At 38.4% G+C, this 21,689-nt stretch overlaps 1 protein-coding gene across 5 annotated transcripts in view; it reads left to right on the top strand.

Moving 5' to 3' along the window:
* Window positions 1–21,689, top strand: part of LOC149313418 (intersectin-2-like) — a 116,012-nt gene that overhangs the window by 20,604 nt on the left and 73,719 nt on the right. For 4 of the 5 annotated variants that reach the window (XM_089519078.1, XM_089519075.1, XM_089519077.1 and 1 more), the window contains 13 exons: window positions 2,272–2,335; window positions 6,108–6,271; window positions 7,170–7,370; window positions 7,786–7,882; window positions 8,362–8,504; window positions 10,141–10,204; window positions 10,809–10,946; window positions 11,042–11,127; window positions 11,814–12,076; window positions 15,440–15,589; window positions 17,719–17,859; window positions 19,903–19,990; window positions 21,024–21,163. In XM_089519078.1, the coding sequence (XP_089375204.1) occupies window positions 2,272–2,335; window positions 6,108–6,271; window positions 7,170–7,370; window positions 7,786–7,882; window positions 8,362–8,504; window positions 10,141–10,204; window positions 10,809–10,946; window positions 11,042–11,127; window positions 11,814–12,076; window positions 15,440–15,589; window positions 17,719–17,859; window positions 19,903–19,990; window positions 21,024–21,163 (1,739 nt within the window). Of the gene's footprint in view, window positions 1–2,271; window positions 2,336–6,107; window positions 6,272–7,169; window positions 7,371–7,785; window positions 7,883–8,361; window positions 8,505–10,140; window positions 10,205–10,808; window positions 10,961–11,041; window positions 11,128–11,813; window positions 12,077–15,439; window positions 15,590–17,718; window positions 17,860–19,902; window positions 19,991–21,023; window positions 21,164–21,689 lie in introns of all 5 variants that reach the window. The other variant, XM_089519079.1, reaches the window with a different exon arrangement.

Genomic DNA, 21,689 nt, shown 5'->3' with positions numbered 1-21,689 from the left:
AATGCTTGCCATTTGTGTATATTGAACCTTTATCTTCTTTGTATACACAACTAAATCTCGTTCACTAGTGTAAGCTGAATGGAGCAGGATGAGCATAAAAAATACATCACTAGTAGCTTGCAATCTCACTTACAGCAGAAAAGGAATGATTTGAAATTCTAAGACTCCTCCATTTAAAAACACTCTCTTTTCAAAGCACTTCATATTTAAAGATTCTGCCTGCTCTGAAACAGCTATATGTTTTTAGCTGTTTTTTAATTTGATCATGATGACATTTTTTACTATTTTATAAACTGTCTTCAACTATTCAGGAAGAGCATGTAGATTGGGGAATACCTCTACAAACAATTGCATGATACTGTCATCTGATTTAAGTTGAATATGATATACAAGGGAGATTGGCACAAGTAGTAGGGCTGGTTCCAGGTTATGAGCAGGAACCCTTGGCAACATGCCATTTGGATCTTCCATTCTCTTTGTCCCCTCCCCAATTAACCCAATTCTATTTACTTTGTTGCTAAGATAGCGAGAAAAGAGGTGGCAGATTGTACACATGATTGACATGTGGAAGATTGGGCACTGTGGTGCTGCTCTATGTGCTTGCATCCTTCTTACACACACACACACACACACACACACACACACTGTGTCTTCCTGCCCCCAGATGTTGTAGCAGTTATTATTTGTTCTGCCAAGCTCCCCACCACAGTACACATGCTGCAAAGTGCACATGTATAAGTGGGCTTAGGTAGCTGCTTCTGTAAGAAGCAGTCATTTCGTTCTGTTGCTTACTCACCAGTGCTCTCCTCTTGAGTGCTGTGGTAGCGAAGGTTGAAGACAGCAAGTCCACTTTCCCTACTGTTCCACCTGGGGAAGGTGAGCAGGTTGTGTGGCCAAGATATCAGGAAAGCTTAGATCTGGCTAAATGAGGACACCCCTCCCTATGCTATCCTCACCTGCTTTAGAGATGGAAAGATGGGTGGGGAGGATCAGCAGCTGCTCCATACAGTGGCACCCAGCCAGCTACTTTTTCTACTGCTCTTTTCTTATTGGGGCCTCTGGGATGATAGGAATGGGGGGAGGATGAGGCTTGATGAAAGTTGACTGCCATTGATGACTACAATTTTACTTTTGTGCATTTGAAATATTTTCAAACAAAGGAATATTTCTGTTTTGTGCATTATATAATACATAGTAGGAATTTCTGCATATAAGTAGCAATTGTTTATTGTCACATGTGCACATTTCTGTAAATATTTTGTTTGAAATAATGTAATAGACTGTTATCCATGAAAAACAGTCTGTATATGGGGACCATACTTGGAGACCTACAAACCACTGCAGTCTGTAGGCATGTCAAGGAAAAAGAGCAGAACTAGGAAAGAGAACTTGCACTCTCCCTCAGTTACTCCACACCATTACTTTCTTGGGGAAAACAGATGGAGGGAGAGGATCTTGTCTCAGTGAACAAGATCTTCCCACTGTAGGAGTCCTTATGGGCAAGTGGGAGGGATCCAGATATCTTTGTTTTTCATTTGTGCTGCTTCCTCGTTTTGCCACTACTTTCTGCAAGTACTTTCCAGACCACCACCACCACCCTCCCAAAAAAATCCCTGTTCAAAACAGAATAGCTGCACAGTTCCTTTTGAATATCACTTGGGCCAAAGGAGCCTGTGCCCTGTATGGCTCTACATAGCATAGTAATTCCACATGCCGAGCTGTGTCACAGCTGGCTATTCACTGGGCTGCAGTTGTTCCTTCATAAATATTTCACGCTTTTGGTGGAGAGTAGGGGTAAGGTCAGAAAAGTAACCATCCTCTGAGGGCCCACGAAGGTCCTCCAGAGATGTTATTGAACAATTCAGTTATTTTGGATCTGGACACAGGGACATAGGCAGTTGTGCTTCTGATCCTGTTCCCTATTTACCAGGCATGGAATAACCAGAAATACGTGCTACAACTTTATGGTAAGTTCTACAGGGTGGCTATAGGGTTGTTGTGTAGAGGCAGAAGGAATTCCAACCTCAACATCAACAGGATGCCAGCTAGTTCTGGAAGCATCCGTGTCTCCCATAGCAAGTATCTAACTGCATATACCATGGAAAACTCTGATAATACTTTGCTTCCTCAAAGAAGGAAAGAGACGTATAAACATGTTCCAATTTTTGATTGTGGCCTTGAGGGAGAGGGAGAATCACTAACTGATCCTATTGTATTGTACAGTATTATAATACCTCTCTCTGTTTCCTCCCCCATTTTTTTCCCATACAGGTGATCAAGCTCGTACTTTTTTTCTACAATCAGGTTTACCATCTGCTGTCCTGGCTGAAATATGGTAAAGATATGAAGATATGTAGATAACTCATGTTGTGAAATTGGCAATGTAATTCTTATAAACTATATTCCGCAGTGCTTACTTCTGTCTAACTCTGTAAGAGAACACCTGAATTGGCTCATCATTTATCGACATATTCTCCATTACGTTCTCTGGTTCTTGTCCAAGTCTGCCAACTGACACAGTATGTAAAAAGATTATTTTTACATCAGAAATAGCAGAAATATCAGCTTTGTTTTGAATTAGAAATCTTTTAATTCCTCCTTGCATGTACACTAGCACATTCTCTCTCTTTGTTCTGTCTGCTTCCCATCCTCCACCAGTCTTTTTCAGGTATCCCAGGCCTGCCTGTGGCTTTGTTCTTAAAAAAAATAGAGGATAAAGAGAGTACTGCAAGCTATAAACAGATATTAATTAACTACGCTTCACAGTTCCTTTTGAAAAACAAAATAACTTGCATTTCCTAAAGGTCCCTTTAGTGTCCATGCGAAGTTTCTGGTGGTCTTGGAGCTATGCGTGTGTGTGAAAATGCACCCCTGCACACACACACATTCTCTGTCTTGGAAGCATGACCTTGTACCTTTATCCAAACATTCACAGAAAATGCTGTTTTCTTCCCCACAACGTCTTCATTTTCTCTTGAGGTATCACTATGTTACTGTAACAGTTGTGGTTTGAGATTCATTTGTAACAGATATTCCTAAAAACTGTGTGTAGAAAAGTGGTGTACATTGCCTTCCAGATAGACATTCAATGCAGTTGACTGCATAGAACTTCAACACCCTCTCTAGAAATTTGGTATACCACCTGTGTTTGGCACACTGCACTTTAGATTACTTCTTTTGAGGTGTGTTTTTTCCTTCCTTTGATATCCATTTTCCAAAACTGATAATATCAGTGTAACAGATAGTAATGCAGCCAATAATACTAAATTTTTAAAAGATGCTTATAAGCTCAACCTTCCTATTAATTCAAGGAACAGTTATCCAGGCAAATGTTATGTGGAGACTGGTAGCTTTATCTATGCTACTGTGTTCTCTCCTTCCAGATTCTTTGCTGGTTCATTGCTCATAACTTGAGTTTTTTCTATCTTCCTGGGCAGACTCTTTCTTTCTAATAAATCTCTCCTCCTGTCAGTAGACCTTCTTAGCTACTGAACTGGCACCCCAGCAGTTCTGGGTCTCCCACTAGCTCCACTGCTGTTTTCACTCTGAAGACAGAAGAAAGAATTGGGCTTAGAGGCAAGGGTTGGGGGAGATGCTTTGCACTGTTCCTGATTCCTTTGTATCATTTCTGGGATTTTGTAGAAATCCAGGGCCCTTCCTCTGAACTGATCCTACTGGGATCCAAAGTAGACTTATCACTTGAAGATAAAAATGACTACTTTCTCTGTTTGAGAGAGTGCACAAGCACACTTCTAAATTCAATGTTCATAGCAGCTGGTTCCCTCCAGCACCATTCTTTTAATCACCCTTTCCTAGGTGAACGTCCTATAGTTCATTTTGAATTAAGTTAGAAATTACTTGAGTTCCACTGAAAGTAATCAGATGATCTTGGGATTCAAAAGATTATGCTACTTTAGGATTTAAGACCATCACTAAATAAATTAAGGATTATCTCCCATGTTCTGATTTCACCCCATACCTCTTAAAACCAGGCCTGTGCAATGGAAAAAGTCTGTAGGGACTGCTGGAGCCAAATTTATTTATTTTACTTTCTGCATTTCTGTGTGACTTTCCAGGCCAAACCTCTTCCAGTGTGGCATACATAAATAGTCAAAAAATAAAATAAAATATGGCTTAAATCAATTAATTAAGATGATAAAGCTAAAACAACACTCTTAAAAATTATAACCAGCACTAGAAACCCTGTAAAACAATTCTAAACAATTGAAAAGAGCAAAAATATAAATAACAACAAGATCTGACATAGCATGTTTGCTTAAAAGCTGAACAAATAAAACAGTTTTAGATACCAGTTTGAAAGATGATTTTTTAAAATGGGCTAAATGTATTTTCCATAGGAAGGAGTTCTGCATGTAGGGAAGTACCTTTGGGAAGGCCTAGTCTTTAAAGACTGCTAGTCTAATCAGTGGCAGGGCCGTTTTTAAAGAAAAAATCATAAGGATCATGTGATTTAAAACTCTGAATGGCCTGAGGACAGTTTCTGGAGCAGCATCTCTTATATGATCAAATAAGATGAGGCTGCCCTACCCTTTGTTCTATCTTTATCACAGATATAGTTGGCAAGAACATGGAGTAAAAAATTTTCTGGTGTGTTCTCTTCTGTGACTGAAGCAGGTGGTGATTTCTGTTTTATAACAGGATAAGCTCTATGGCATGGGTTGGGCAACACACAGTCTGCTCTGCCCCTTAATGCATGATTGAATTGGATTTGGTTCAGCAGGGCAGAGGGAGGTGTCTGTCTGTGTGTGTGATGATACACAGTGATTGACTCATGAGGTAAAATAACAAAAAAAATCAAATGCAGTGTGTGGTTTGGTTTGATCTGAGAATCTGCAGAGGCAGGATTCCATTTCTTACAATCTGATGGGGAGTCCGTAGAACTAAATATCTGAAAAATGTATGCCCACCTTACATAGGATTTTACTGGGATCATGTGGGCCCATCCCCTCTCTCATATCCACCTGCTGTTTGTGCTTTGGACTTAGGTGTGCATAAGGACATGTGTGAAATGCATTAAGGCACTATCAACTTTACACCACAAAACCAGGGTTTACAAATTTACCCATCTTGGCTCATGTGTAAATCTGAAGACTTGTTGTGTTGCTCTCATGTATGGGCAGCACAATCACAATCCAAATCCTGTCCTGTGTATAAAGTGGCAATGTCTGCAGAGAAGTTAAGTGTCACTAGGATTATACATAAAACCATTATACATGTAGTGCTTCATATTGTGCAGTGTAGTGCTATACACAGTCATTTTTTAATATTTGTCCAGAGTATAGGTGAACAAAATAATAGAATTTAGTTATTTGAATACCAAAATTCTTAAAATCCTTTCTGGGGTCAAATTTAACTTCATATTAATAAAACAAGAGCTTCCAATACACCACCCTTCTGGTGTATAAGCAACCGTAAGGAAAGGGTCAGGGGTGACATAAAACTATGGGCTGAAACAGATGGCCAGGTAAAGTCAGCTTCTAGTTGGCTTTGGGGGGGAGGGGGTTAGATGTCCCCAAGTCACCCGGAAGTTGTGCCAGTAATTACACGCCAGCCGACTTCTGGGCGACTCAAGGGCGTGGTGTTTGGATGCCACTTGCCCTAGAGGTGGCGAAAAGACAAAGGGGCAGCTTTTTTCCAGTAGGAGCGGATTTTTTCTGGTCCTATTTGGGGCAGAATCTGGCTGGATTGTGGCCCCTGACACACCTGGAATGCTTTTTTTTAAAAAAGTCTGTATTATCTCTCCTGGAGGCCTCGAAAAGAAGTACTTCATTTTTTGAACAAGTCACAGCCCCATCCATCTCCATTTCAAAACCAAAAGTAAATTTCCAGCCATTTCTGGTTTGCTATCCTCCCTCCCCCATCTTTTTGACCTTTTTTTGACAACTATGTGATACCCACAATGTCTAGAGCAAGAAAATTAGCTCCTGGGCCTTCCAAAATCTCTCTCTCTGCAATGGGCGCTCTGTAGGAGAAGTATTAAGTTCAGACATCAGTAATCAGCAATGGTGAAAGTTAATACTCATGGTTGTACTGAGTATATACAAGATACACACTCACTTGCTGTGCATACATTTTTGTTTTTAAAGGGCTCTTTCCGATCTGAACAAGGATGGGAAAATGGATAAGCAGGAATTTTCCATAGCTATGAAACTCATCAAACTAAAACTACAAGGCCAGCCTTTGCCTGTTGTCCTACCTCCAGTCATGAAGCAGGCTCCAATATTTTCTCCCTTGATTTCGGCTCGTTTTGGTAATTATGGACATTCAATAAATATTTGATGAAAATAAATTGATAAATAAATAAAATACATTCTCATACTTGATAAAGATATGTGCAGAAAATTAAACTGTGTCACCTCATCCCAGTTTAAATCTATTGAGTGTAGTAAGGAGTGATATTTCACTAGTTCTCCTGTGCCTTCTTGGTATAATAATAATTGTGAGCCAAGGAACAATGCAACTAGTTCAATGAGCCCAAGAGATCTTGGGAATTTTGTCTTTGTATTTTAATGCCACATGGAACACTTCTTTTTAAACTAAGGGAGTTTTAAACATTTCTCTGGTGTGCCCAAGCCTCTCAGGAAGAGTGGTTCTTAGGATCCAGGCCAAAGGTTTTCTTTTGTTACCAGTGGCTAGCTATTGTTTCAAAAGAGATCATATTGCTTCTGTTTCAATTTTGTCTTTTTCTCCCCCCTCCCCCTCCCCCTCCCCCATTATTCTTCAATGTCTGGGGTGTATTATATACTATTGGGGGCGGGGGCAGAAAGTTGCAATCATTAGTCACTCACATCAAACCTAACCTAATAGTTGGTTAGATTTTTATTTTTATTTTTTGGATCTTAACAGATATACTGTGAACATCATTTGTTTATTTAATGTTTCATCATACAGTGTTCCTATAAAAGAGTACAATTTAATACTTGTAAGGACAGATAAAATATAAAAACAATTTTAAATAAAGTGTTTATAATAAAATGTGATTTCAAATACCTATAAGTAGAAAATACTGTAAGACTTTAAATAAAATTCCAGGGAGAGTTTTAAGAATCCTCTTAAATGTGACACAAATGAGTCTAGTTGCAACTCTAGAGAGTTCCATACTGTGGGGGCCACCAATGAGAAGCCTGACTATTGAATTCTTCTTTCAGGCATGGGAAGTATGCCGAACCTGTCTGTTCCAGCATCTGTTCCAACAATTGCACCATTAGCTCCCATGTCATCTTTTGCTTCTGTAACTTCCATCCCACCCTTGGTTATTCCTGCTCCCCTGCTGCCGTCTGTCAGCACATCATCCTTGCCAAATGGAACATCTAGCCTTCTTCAACCATTACCCATATCATGGTCTTCAAGTAAGTATATCATCTCTATATTTGGTTACTGAGGGCCCGAACAGACAGACCAAAATAAAGCTGTTTCGGGTCACTTTGAAGGTATGCTGTTCAAATGACTGTGCTAAAGCTGCCCTCCAGTCTTTAAATTTAAACAGCATACCTCCAAAGTGACCCGAAGCAGCTTTATTTTGGTCTGTCTGTTCAGGCCCTAAGTCTGAAGGGGGGAATTAACTAGTCTGAAAAATCTCCAGAAATTAAGATACCATTGTCTCCACTTTAAGTCCTTTCTTTCTTCGAAATTAATATTCTGTTGCAAATAGAAATCCTATTGGTAGTCCAAGGTGAAATAATGGAATTAACATAAGGGTTGGCATACTAAATCTCATTGAGGGCTGTTAATTTACTATTAACATCCATTTTTCTCTTATTTTAGCTTTGCCTCATTCCAGTTCATATAGTCCCATGATGGGAGGATTTGGTGGTGCCAATATTCAGAAGACACAGTCCCTGATTGATTTAGGATCTAGTAGGTATGGATATTAAAGCACAAGTTATTTCTCAGTTACAGAATTATACTTTTTCAATGGAATCATCTTTTTTTGCTCTTGCAATCTAAGTACAGTGTGCCCACGTTATATGCGATTTGAGTGTATGTGCTCAAGCTGCATGAGAGCGTGCGGTGCATAAGGGGCAGCGTGCCCATGGTGCCCCACACGCTCCCGCATCACCGCGCTCTCGAGATCCATTCAAATGAATGGGGCTCCAGCATAGACGAAATTCGCTTTACATGCGGGGAGTCTGGAACGGATCCCCCCGCATAAGGTGAGGTTCCACTGTAGTTTCAATAAAAAGAATGTGTTTACAACTTGGAAATACAGAAGTCATTATATTCACATATTTAATGTGTTAACCTGTTGCTTCACAAAAACAAAGTAATAATGTGCAGTTTGAATGTTGCTTCATATTATACTAGTTTGCTTTAAAACATGGGCTTGTTTGCTTATTGCAGTTCAAATTCTTCTTCTACTACCTCACTAACTGGGAATTCACCGAAGACTGGATCTTCAGATTGGGCAGTTCCTCAGGCTTCCAGATTAAAATACAGGCAAAAATTTAATAGCCTTGATAAAGGAATGAGTGGATATCTGTCAGGTTAGTGTTAAATTTAAGTTTTTACAAGACTCTGTTTAAAAAGAATTAACTCTTTTTCAGTCCTTGTAAGCTGAGTCCTGGTGGTGCAGTGGTTAAATGCCTGTAGTGCAGCCACTCACTCACAAACTGCAAAGTTGCAAATTCAGTACCAGCCAAGGGCTCAAGCTCGACTCAGGCTTGCATCCTTCCGAGGTTGCTAAAATGAGTACCCAGGTTGTTGGGAGCAGTTAGCTTACACATTGTAAACCGCTTAGGAAATGCTTAAGTGCACTGATAAGCGGTATAAAAATGTAGTTGTTATTGCTATTTTAAGAGAAAACATATTCATATACACCTTCCTAGTTTTACTTACTGGTGAAACATATTAATAATAATGGAAAATGGAATTTGCGTATGTCTGAGCATGGGGCAAAACAGGTTGCAAGACACAATTTGTCTATTTAGGCTTATTCACTGCCACAACCAGAAAATATTATGTCCAAACTTGTACTGTGGGAAGATCATAATTTTCCTCTTATGGAGAAGAATAGGGCCCTTTTCAGAGTTTCCTTTAATGATCATGAGAGCTAGGCTAACCTGTATTCCAAAATACAAAGGGATCTTGTAGCACCTGTATTCCAAGAGGTCTAATGCATGAATAAAATTAACCTTCCAGTTGATCAAACTAAAATTTCTTGTTGTTTCCAAGTGAATACATTTCTTCAATAACTAAGCAAAAAGAAGATCAGAAATGGTTGACTGCCATGAACATAAAATTAAACATACAATTAATTAATGAAGTCCTTACCATCAGGAACATAAATCCTAAGAATTGCCAAGTAACTTGCAGGTGCAGAGACACTTGGAGTTTTATAATAAGGCAGACTCCAATCTTGCTCAGAGGCAAACCTAGATTTCCCAAAGAAAAGTATTACTGTGAAGGGTAGATATCAAGATTGACTATACAGTATCTTGAGAGTATCTGATTATTCATCCTGCAAGGGAATTCCTTCATGTATCTTGGAAATTAACCCTTCCAACCCAATGCCTTCCTGATAGGACTACTCCTTCCCTAGCAGTACAACAAATCACAATTCTGGCTCAGTTGTAGTGAACTTCCAATATGTTTTGGAGAATACCAGGTGGGGAGAGACTTGTAAAAGGGTGTGTCTTGTGGAATGAAAGGGAAGTGTCATCCTTGGATATGAAATTATGCAGATTTTGATACCTTATGCAAAAAGCTCTAAGAGGGTTATAATTTTAAAGAAAAGGAATTGCTATAACAAAACCTTTATTATATATTGTGTAATAAATAACTTCCTCCAAATGAGCTAGTCGTTCATCATGCCTAGATAGGGATGTGGAACTGTATTTTAGATGTTCAGTTCAAACGTATTTGTATGTCTGTGGATTTTCATGATTGTAAATTGGGTTGCAAACCTATACTCATTTGTCTAGGAGTATGTCCCATTGATTGAAGTGGGAATTAAATTCAGAGTACAGGACTGTAAATGATATGAGCGTATCTTTGCAGGGACAGATCTCTTTGGATAAGATTTGAAGTTAAAACAAATCAGCTAGTTGCTTTATTTTTATATTGGTCTAACTAGATTTTGATATTAACATACTTAGTAAATTTAATATTTGATTTACTAAGGATTTCAGGCAAAAAATGCCCTTCTGCAATCAAACCTATCCCAGACCCAGTTAGCTACTATTTGGTAAGTTTACTCATGGATTGATAAGACCCTGATATTTTTGTGGTATTTTATAATAGAATGAAAATGTTAACAAATGAAGGATAGTTTCTAAAGAATCACTAGATAACATACTGCAAATATAAATATCCTTACTATGTATTCAATAATATAGTGTTGTTAATGTTGCATGTATTCTTAGAGTACAGATTTGTGATGGAAAATATATTATTATATTTATTTCAGTTTTTTATACTGTTTCAGTTTTGCATTTATTTAGAATGTAGACAAATGAAGATAGGGGGAGAAAGTGAAAGGTTTACATTCTCAAGGAAAAGCTTAATAATAACATTTTACCACATAGGAGAGTTAAGCATGTGTTTAATTCTCTAGTAAAATGAGTGCAATGTAAAATGATAAAGCATGTCTGGATCATATCCCTAGTTCTTCCAGACAGATATCCTCCACTGCATACAGAGCTTAATATATTGGTCTGAGACATGTATTATTTTCCCCCAAAATTGGTCCATTTGATAGTATATCCACTGAATGACATTGTACTGCGACAGATATTGCTGCCCCTTATTCCCTCAACTTTTTTAACATGTCATTTTTCTGTCTTTCCTAGGTCGCTTGCTGACATTGATTGTAATGGGCAGCTGAGAGCAGAAGAGTTCATATTAGCTATGCACTTAACTGATATGGCCAAAGCTGGGCAACCTCTCCCATTAACTCTCCCTCCTGAGTTAGTGCCACCTTCTTTGAGGTGCATAACACAAGGTGACATGTTACTAAAATTGTACTGTAAATACTAAATGATCTAAAATGTAAAAAAACAAATACACTGTTTCTTCTCTCCAGAAGTGGAAAAAGTGTTGAAAAAATTAATTGTGTTCTGCCAACATACCAGAGAATGCAAGAAGAAGAACCTCCCCAAAAAGCTCCAGGTAACAATGGTATTCTTTTATGTAAAGAATGAAAAGTTGCTTAAAGAGTGGCAGAGTGTGAGGATTCTTCTGTTCTCTTTTTCTGTGTTGCCTCTCTGACTTAACTGCCTTCTCTGCCTTGTATGACCCAGTTCCACTCCAGTGGACATAGTCTCACCCAGCCTGTGCCTTTTCCCCATCACATAACTTTAGTTTGCTGAAAAACAGAGTCTAAAACTTAAGCCAGAATTAGTAATTACTGTTCAGTGCTTTACAAACTAGAGGTATTTCCTCAAGTCAAAAACTTGTAAAAATGCTCATGTTTGATTGGAGGTACTTTAATATGTGCAAGCATGACTGTGACAGAGCCATTAATTCATTTTTGTGAGACATTAAAGTACATGTTTAGGTGGCATGTCTCTAATCTGATCTTATTTTAACAGTTACTTCTACAAGAGTGTCAAGTGAGAAATGTAGTTTGTCCATGGTTTTTAAAACAAAAATCCAATTTACATTTTTATAATCCTGTTACTCATTTTAAAAAACAGCACTGATTTTTATCCAGCTAGTCTTCACATGTCCTTCTTTGCTTACTGAGCTTTTAGTTATTGCAACCAATTTTTATCTGTTAACCATGGTCTATTCTTGAAAGGAGAACCTGTGTTTGATCAATTTTTGCTGCTGTTGTTTGCTTTTCTTTAATTTAGTTACATTTGAGGATAAGAGGAAAGCAAACTATGAAAGAGGGAACATGGAGCTTGAGAAACGACGTCAAGTTCTCTTGGAACAGCAGCAGCGGGAGTTGGAACGTAAAGCTCAGAGAGAAAGAGAAGAGAAAGAGCGAAGAGAAAGAGAGCTACAGGAGCAGGAGCGAAAGAAGCAGCTAGAACTAGAAAGGCACTTGGAAAAACAGCGTGAGCTAGAAAAGCAAAGGGAAGAAGAAAGGAGGAAAGAAATTGAAAGGCGAGAGGTTAGTCTTCTCAGTGGTGGTCTATTAAATCTGTGGCAAATTTGTCATTGTGATTATGCTATTTGCTTGGATATATAAAGACCTTTACAAGTATACATAGTTAGATAAGATTACCTTAGTGGTCTGATTGTGGGCCTGATAACTGAGAAATTGGGATTTATGGTTACTTTAGCTTTGATTTCAGCAGTTAAGGGATAGGGCATGTATCATCTTAGTATCTTTTTAAAAACAAAACAAAAACAGCCATAAGTGTGTTTTTTGTGGGGTTTTGGGGCTATGTGGCCATGTTCTAGAAGAGTTTATTCCTGATGTTTCGTGCTGGTGAAAAGTCAGGAATAAACTCTTCTAGAACATGGCCACATAGCCCAAAAACTCACAAAAAATGATGAAAGCCTTTGACAGTCATAAGCATGGCTTTAGAGAAGGGGATTTGTCCTGAACCTAATAGTTCATTGTGGTGGAGGGAACAAAAACCTGCCCCTTGGATAACAAATCAACTATTTTGAGAATTTGTTGACCAATAATTTTTTTAAATTGGCATACCAAACAACCAGGACATACCTGTGTACCTACAGTGAACAGTCAAATTGGAAGAATAGCAAAATTATAAATGTATGAACCTGGTGGATTTAAAAATCCCAACTTCTGGCTGAACATCCTGTTGCTATTAAATTGCACTACCTGACTGCAAGTGCATGCATGTGTCCAGGTCAATAATTGCAAGTGAGCATTCATTTCTTGGAGAATTTTTTAAAAATATATATTTTTAGTTTAGTTTTTTACTGCCACTTATAGTTCCCAACCAATTTCAGTTTTGAGCTGAAGAAAAAAAAATCACCTATCTCTACTTTTAAAAAGTATACTTGGAAGAAGTGGCAGAGGTAAAATGCATACTAATAAAAATACTGCTGCTGAAGCCTTCAATTGGTCTCTAATTTGTGGTTATCTCCAACTCAGACTGTGGGTACATATAAAACTAGGAAGAGACCCATCACTGGTATTTCAAAATAATAGAAATTGAAAATGGTAGGAGTAAGACATGAAAATGAAGGCTATAGTATCATTACCAAAGCGTTTGGGGTAACTTCATTCTCACAAAATTAGATAGCATTATATTTGCATGGCAAATGATTCTGATATTATAACATGTGTTTACATGTAATACTGTGATTTGTGACTGCTGGATTCTGAAAATTACAACCCAAAAAGTATTTTTCTAACCCTATCCTGATACTTGTATGTGTGGAATACCATGAAAAGAGATTATCTCTTTCCTGATCCTGATTAAAGTTATTGTAGGAATTCCTTGGCTCTATGACAGGAGGTGTGATACTGATTAATAGTATCAGGGAAATTGTGAGATTTTTTTTCAGTGTCTTTAAGCTATTTTTAAAAACTTGTTGGGGACAGGAAAAGTACTTGCTGTCCGTTAGTTGCATTAATAATCCAGCATGAAAGATATAATTGTGATACTGAGCCATCCTTAATCCCATTTTCAGGAGAAAGGTGGGATGTAAATTCAATAAATAAATCTTGTTAATTCTGAATTTTGTGAATAATGTGTTAGAGGTTTTTAAGGTTCTGAGAATGTAAAATAAAGTGTTTACAAAAATATATCCAATTTTTATTTTTAAATGAATACAAAAGAATGTCCAGGTATTCCTCTTATTTTTCCTTTATTGTAATGATCTCTGACATTTTATATTACTTTGTTCAGGGTGACACTTCAAAATATTTTAAGCATCAGTAAAATCAATCTAGTAGATTATTACCAAAAAAATCAAAATAATCACAGACTTGCTAAGAGTTTAGGTCCTATTCAGTTAGAAAAGGGGAGGAAAGAGTCTAGTACTTAAACAACAGCATCTCCATCAGCATTCTCTGAACTGTAATTGATGTCTCACAGTTGATGGCAGATTCACTGAAAAATTGCAGTCCCAGTTGTTCTAGACTCAAGGAGAGGGTTCCCTCTCAGATGCTGTTGATGACTGCTGTCTCTAAGTGCTGTGTCTCTAACATAGGCCCTTTACAAATGAGCCTTTTAGTACGTACTCTGTACGTACTAGGGTTGCCCGGGGGCGTCTCTTTCAGACGCCCCCAACCATAGTACATACAGAGTACGTACAAAATGGTGGCGCCTTCTACATGGGTGCCGCCATTAGGATGTCATGGTCACACCACCTCCAAACGGAGTGGCGGGACGTGACGTCCTGGCGCCCTTTCCGTGGGGCCAGAATGAGTTCCATTTTGGAGCTCCTTCTGGGTTTTGTGTCGCTGGCGCAGCCTTTACATGGCTGCACCAGCGACATAAAGGAGAAAGGGGCCAAGCGGCCCCTTTCTCCCTTTCCTCGTTGTGTCGGGGTGTCCTTGGGGCTTGAAGCTTCCCGCGGCCTGGAAAAGTGGCGGATCGGGGCCTCAGGGCTGCTGCTGTGGCAGCTGAGGCCCCGATCCATCAGGGAAAGGGGTGGGTACAGGCCGCCCCAAAAGGGCGGTCTGTAAACCGCCATAATAAAGATGTCAACCAATGCTGGAGTAAGCCTTAGACTATTGTTTTGTCTCTTGTGTTCATGGCAAATAGAGTGCAAGGACACCCACTGGAAAATTTAGTAAATAATTTGCTGCCATATACAAGTATATTCCATCAAAATTCATTGTCAATAAGAGTTCTGTCTGTAGAAGTTTCTCCAGGTACACAGCCAGATGAGAGAGTGGTATTTCATTTAGTGAGAGGCTCTTCCAAGAAAAAGGCTTGCCTGGTGCTTTCTTCCATCACAAAGTGCAAACCTCTTTAGTTTCCCAGGCCCTTTATTTGTTCAGTGTGTAAAAATGATTACAGTGGTCCCTCCATATTTGCTGGGGTTGGGGATGAAGGACTCCCGTGAATGTGGGAAAACTGCAAATAAAAAAGCACTATTCTTTTTACCTAACAGCACACCTCTCTAGGAATCTCCAGGTCCTCCAATGCAAGTCTGTGGTCAACATCTGCCTCACGTTGATTATAGATCATGCTGGATGCCTAGAGGTGTTTTGTCTAAGATCTTCTAGGTTCTCCAGCACAACTGTATGATAAACCTCTGGCAGAGTTGCGCTGGAGAACCTAGAGATTCCTAGAGAGATCATATTAATCAAATCTGCAAGTAATCAAATCCTCCGCCACAAATGTGGAGGGCCAACTGTAGTGTTCTGTTTTGTTTTTTAGTTCCTTACTGGTGCTGGTTTTTACTTTGGTTTTAATCTCTTGTTGTTTTAAACTTTATTTTATATTTTTATTTTGTCTTATATTTTTATATTGTATGGTTTCTATGCTTTAATGTGAACTGCTCAAAGATAGCAGGGCATTTATGAATACATATTAACTTTTAGGCAGCAAAGCAAGAACTTGAACGGCAACGGCGCCTAGAATGGGAGAGGATTCGGCGTCAAGATCTTCTTAATCAGCGTAACAGAGAACAAGAAGAAATTGTCAAGCTGGCCTCTAAGAAGAAGAGTCTTAATCTTGATTTAGATGCATTGGTAAGTCATATGCTACAGGGGGCAAATGGAACTACAGTTCTGAACTAAGGTTTCACACAGCTAGAGTATTTTCCCATATGTGCAAGGTTTTCCATGTGGCAGTATAACTGTATTTTATAAATGTATTTTGCCCACACTTTTATTAGAAATAAATCTTAGATATTTGTCTAAGCACTATATCATCACTTCCTCTACTTTTGTTGTTCAGGCTGTAAATGCTTTTGCTTAAGATAAAAAACAGCAACAATAGGGCCAGTCTGTACAAGGGAGAGGTAAGGACAAGCTGGCAGGGTTTGTAGGTGTACAATTATAATGGTGGCGGCAATGGTGGGGGGCATAGGAAATGAGAAAAGAGGAAAGTAATGGGGCAGTTAAGATCCTGAACACTTTGCTAGAGGGTCCCACTTTTCATTATGTAGAGTAATTTAAATTTTATACTGTTCTCTCTGTTACATAGCCAAAGCAATGCCCAAGAGAGAGGTACAAAGCATCAGTGGATTTGGGGTTACTTTGAGGTTTACAATGATAAATAAAGGCTAGACAGAATTATTGTCTTGATAACTCATATCCTTGCTCAAACTATGAAGCTATGTTTAAATATCCCCATGGACAAAAATAAGAGATGTCTATTAAAATCAGTGGAAAAATTAACCTTTTAATGAAGCTATGATTGTGTGCCATTGTGTCCATTCAACCTGAATAACAAAACAAAACAAAATGTGGCAGCAGAAGAGACCCCGAAAAAGAAGTGACAAGTCTGGTGCCACTGAGTTTTGTCCTGGGCCCAGGAGTATATAACTTCTTTGTAGATAATGTGCATCAAAGAGTGGAGGAGATGATAAATTTGCAGATGATACCAAACTGGAAGGAGTAGCTAACAGATGACAGAAATCAAATTCAAGATTACTTTTATTGGATATCTGATACAATACAAACAATGAATTTCAAGAAGGATTAGACAAGAAAAGAACAGCTGCACATATATAGGATGAGTGATAGCTTCCTTGGTTGCAGTATGTGCAGAAAGAAACTAGGGGTCTTAGTAGAACACCAATTAAACATGATTCAGCAGTGTAGTGGAGCAACAAAAAGATTACTGAATTCTGGACAGACTCAACAGAGTTGCAATGTCCAGATGAAATGAAGTATAAAGACACTACTCTATTCTATTCTGGTTAGCCTCACATGGATATTGCATCCATTTCTGGGCACCACAGTTTCAAAAAAAATCTCAGCAAGTTGGAATGTATCCAGAGGAGGGTAACAAAACAATCTGAAGGGTCTGGAAACCAAGCTTTGCGAACAACAAGAAGTAGAGAAAGTTAGAAAGTTTGAGGGAAAGTTATAAGAGAGTATATATTAGCCACCTGCAAGTATTTTAAGGGGTGCTGTGTGGGAAAGTTACTCATTTCAGCAGAAAGTGAATCTGTTAAAGTGTGGGAAGAAATGGAAGCTTACCTTTTCATTCCCCCACCCCACCCCCGGCAGCCAGACATTTCTAAGTAAATTTCTTCCCTTGCAGAATATAAGTATTTTTAAAAGGGAACTAGGCATATGCCACTACAGCAAGTATGTTCCCTGCTTCACCCTTACTGTTCTACAGTTATTATACTGTAACTACTGGAGTGAGATTTGCACTGCTGTAGCACCAAAGGGAAATTTGTTTCCCTTTGTTTCTGAAAAATCACTGTCTATTTAAGCCATAAGTCACTAGTTTTGTCTTCTGACTTTTAGAAGTCTGTCAACTGAGGGTCAAACTAGAAACAGCATCTTTGGGGCTCCCAGCACATATTTCTGCTTTTTTGAGGACCTGATTCAGCTCAGGGAACCAAAGGGTGTGTATGAAGCCTGCCTCGTTGCCACACATCAGGATAACCACCACTACCTATCACGACCACATATCTCCAGCCAAAGAGATATTAAATTTCTGTTTGAGCATTCTGAAGAATGGCAAAAGAGAACAAGAGAGAGAGACTAGAAATCCTTTTTTTTAAACCAATATTATGTAGTCTTGGTTCAGTTTCTGTTTGGAGGGTTGTATTTACATATTACAATACAATTACATATAAGAGAAATGCCTTTATATTATCAGATTAGATGTATGATGTTTCAGATGTTTTTCTCGGTAGAGTGACAAACACCAGCAGATTTCTGGAAGATTGAAAGATGTGCGAATTAGAAAGCAAAATCGAAAAAATGATCTGGATCTTTTGGAAAAGAAATGTGATTTGGAAATTATTGAAATCAAGGAACTACAGGAACAGCTTCAGGTAATTTAAACAGAGAGAAATATAGCACACTACACTTGAGCAGTAAAAATGAAATGTACAGGTATAGAATGGGTGATAGATACTTGGCTTGACAGCAGTGCATGAGAAAAGGATCAAGGAGTCTTAGTGGACTGAGGCTGAATGTGAATCACCAGTGTGATGTGACAACTAGAAAAGCCAATGTGATTTTAGGCTGCATCAATAGGAATATAGTGTCTAGATCAAGGGAAGTAATACTGACTTTTAGGATCCACCCACCTCCTTCAGTTCAGTAAACCAATCTTCTGTGTTTCAAAAGCAAAAATTTATTTCAGTAACCAGCATGACTTTTGTTAACAGCATATAGTAGGCAGTGCACCCAGCCTGTAGGTCCACAGGCTTTTTTCCAATTCACTCATAAACCAGAAGATTCCCACATTCACTCTCACTGTTTCCCATGCCACACTTTTCTTTCAGGCCTCCCATGAGACTGGCTTTGGTGAATGTCAGTATCACTTTCTCCCCCACACATCTGTTCATTACTCATCCAGACAATTATTTTTCCTTTTGTAACCAATACATATTCCATTAACTTCACCACTAAGCTTCCCTTCTTGTAACATCAACTTTGTAATACTGCCAACATATATGTATTCTAATCTAGCAGTAGTAAAGGGAAACCGTATATACTCAACTATAAGTCGACCTCGTGTATAAGTCAAGGTCAGGTTTTGGGGCCATGACCCATGGATGGGCTGACGGTAAAACTTAGAGGTTCCAGTTTCATTCTAGGGAAGAGCTGAGAGAGGAGAGGTGGGGAAACTCCTGAGAGTAACAGTTTAGATCACAGAGGCCTGTTACAGACTGCCAAAATAAAGCTGCTTCGGGTCTCTTTAGAGGTATGCTATTTAAATGATGCATGGGTCCTAGGAGTCTGGAGGTCGCGCCAAAGCCACACTCCATTCCTTAGCACTGGAGTGCAGCTTTGGTGCAGTTTCCGCATTCTTAGGATGCATGCATCATTTAAACAGCATACCTCCAAAGAGATCCGAAGCAGCTTTATTTTGGCAGTCTGTAACAGGCCAGAGGGACCAGGATAGGTGGTCTACCTATCCTGGTCCCTCTGTGAGGCCACAGGGATCACTAAAAGTATTTAGCCCTATTACTACTGCCTACTCTGAGGGATTCTTGACTCTTCATTGCTAAGCATTACTGTACTTCCAACATGTTACACAGGAGTATTTTTGTATCTTGTTGTTTTTGAACTGTATGTACTGTACATACTCATGTATAAGTCTAAAAATTCTGGTCAAAAATTGACCCCAAACCCCCAACTCAACTATCTATGGGTCAATGTAATTACTGTATCTTAACTCATATTTAAAAGAAGGAACCATCCCCTGATGAAAAGCAGGAGTATGATCTGTCTTGGAAGCACTGGCCCCCTCTATTCTCTGATCCATCCAGCCTTAAGAGTAAGCACAAAGAGTTATATCTGCTGGAATTTTGTAAGTTTTTGACATTGTTTTTCTTTGCTTCATAGATCCTTTGCTATATGTCCCTAGGTTTTACCCTTGACTTATTCATGGGTCATAGCAAAATCCATAATTTTGGCCCTAAATATTGCCCCCAACTTATACATGAGGTCAACTTATAGTCGAGTATATACGGTAATTAGTATGTGAGTGTTCAAGTAAATTGTTTCCTTGTTCTGGTTAAAAGATCTGGAGGTCTGTAATTACTTTTACAGAATTTAGGAAGCACAGAACAAACTTACGTTCGTGATGAACAAATATTAGAGAGCACAGACTCCAAATGTATCAGTCAGCATGCCTTCTGTAATTTTGGTACCAAAGAAAATGAGTTTGCACATCGGAAATATGCTTTAGAGTACCCATACATACACACATTCAAACATGCACACACCATTTTTGTTGGCAAGAAGGGAGCTGTCATGCAAAATGTCTCAGCATAATTACTTAAATTGCATTATACAGTTGGCTTGGTGATGCCACGTAGAAATTACTCCTTTAAACTTTTTAAAATTTTCTTCCAATTCTGCAGGAACATCAGAATAAGTTGATCCGTTTAATTCCTGAAAAACAGCAGCTAAATGAGAAAATAAATCATATGCAACTTGACAACTCTTCTAGTATGTATCTACTAAAGATTGTTTTCTCTTTCTCGGTTTTTCTTTTATTCAGTGGAGTGAAGCATAAGGAGTGCTGAGAGGGTAGGAAGGGAAAATGTAATATGTTGAGAGAGAGAAAGTACCATAATGGGCTGGATTTATAATTACAGGGATATGAGAAGAGCAAAGTGGGTAATTAAAAGGTACATAAGGCTGAATTGTCAGGTTAAGGGTAATTTGAATGTAGAAAAGTCTGGGTTTGGATGATAAATAACAAATCAACATTAACACAGGAAAGAGGCTACTGATATCTATTAAATGCATTGTGTGTTTTACTTGCAGCACTATCATATATATTTCAAAGAACATTTTCCCATCATCTTAAGCGTTACAGGAAAATGCAACAGTGAATTGAGAAGTTAATGTCTTTATTTTAGAAAAGAGATCAGTGGAAGGCATACTTTAAATAGTCAAAGGGGTGTCACATAGAAGAAGGCAAAATATTGTTTTCTGGTGTCCATTTTCAGGGAAGCAGGGAAAATCTCTGATCAGCCTATAATTGAAGATAAGTATTCATTGACAGTCTTACAAGAGAAAAACGTCCCAACAGGAGAAGTATAATAGAGGAACTGTTTGCATGTATTTTGTGTGTGTGTGTGTGTGTGCGTGCGCACATGCACATACGCATGCATCCATGCACTCATACACATATATGTCCCTGTGCAAACAGGCTCTGGGCAAATATGGTTCACAAAAATCAATGTAACCCTTGGGTTGAATAATGTTTTTCACTTAGGGCCCCTTCACTTGTATTGGACTAAACCATAGGCTGGAATCCCTCTTCTTTCATGGACTGATTGATTGTCTTTGGCCAAGTCTCTAGCTTTTAGTCCAAAGTCTCTTTAAAAGATAAATGATGTGATGGTTGCAGGAGTTAATGAGTTGGAATGTAAAACGTAGTATTTTTGCAAAAGGATGTATAAGTGATGAACAAAATTAATTGACTGGTTTATAATTAAATGTACATATTAAATATTTTATCTTTTATTTGCAGAAACAGACCTTAATTCAGTACACAAAAAGTCTTCAGAGAAAGAAGAAATATGCCAAAGACTTAGGGAGCAACTAGATGCACTAGAAAAAGAGACGGCTTCCAAGCTCTCAGAAATGGATGCTTTTAATAATCAGCTTAAGGTACAGTCTTGATGTATTACTTTTAAAACTATATCAGTGTATTCATTGGTTTTGCTGCAAGAGGCAGCAAAGTCATAAAAATGTACCTATCTTTCTCCTTTTGATTTTACTTCCAACTCAGCAGGCATCAGCTTGTCAGAACTTCAGTGTTTTCAGCAAGTGAGTCTTTATGACAGAGCATTTCTTGCCTACCACTTCATCAGTCCTGTTCAGTTACTCAGCCAATGTTTACATTAACCGATTTAATGTTTAAAAATGTAGTGAGTGGTTTATTTTGCAATTTGGAGCTCTCTATGGGTGACATTTTGCATACTGTGAATGGAATTATTATTATTATCCCGCTTTTCCACCCAAAATTGAGACACAAAGCGGCTTACAAATTAAAACAGTACAATTTTTAAAAAGTGCATGTTAAAGTAGATTTAACTAGTACAATATTAAAACATTAAAAGAATAAAATGCTATAAAAAGCACTTAGTACATGTTAAAACAGTTAAAAATACTAAAACACATTAAAAAACCATAA

The sequence above is a fragment of the Sceloporus occidentalis genome, unplaced genomic scaffold (assembly GCF_023333645.1).
Source record: "Sceloporus occidentalis isolate IW3139 unplaced genomic scaffold, rSceOcc1.0.p SCAF_4, whole genome shotgun sequence".
NCBI classification, from domain to species: Eukaryota; Metazoa; Chordata; class Lepidosauria; order Squamata; family Phrynosomatidae; genus Sceloporus; species Sceloporus occidentalis.
Note: the sequence above shows the minus strand (reverse complement) of the source record. Positions and strands in the feature narration are given on the sequence as shown.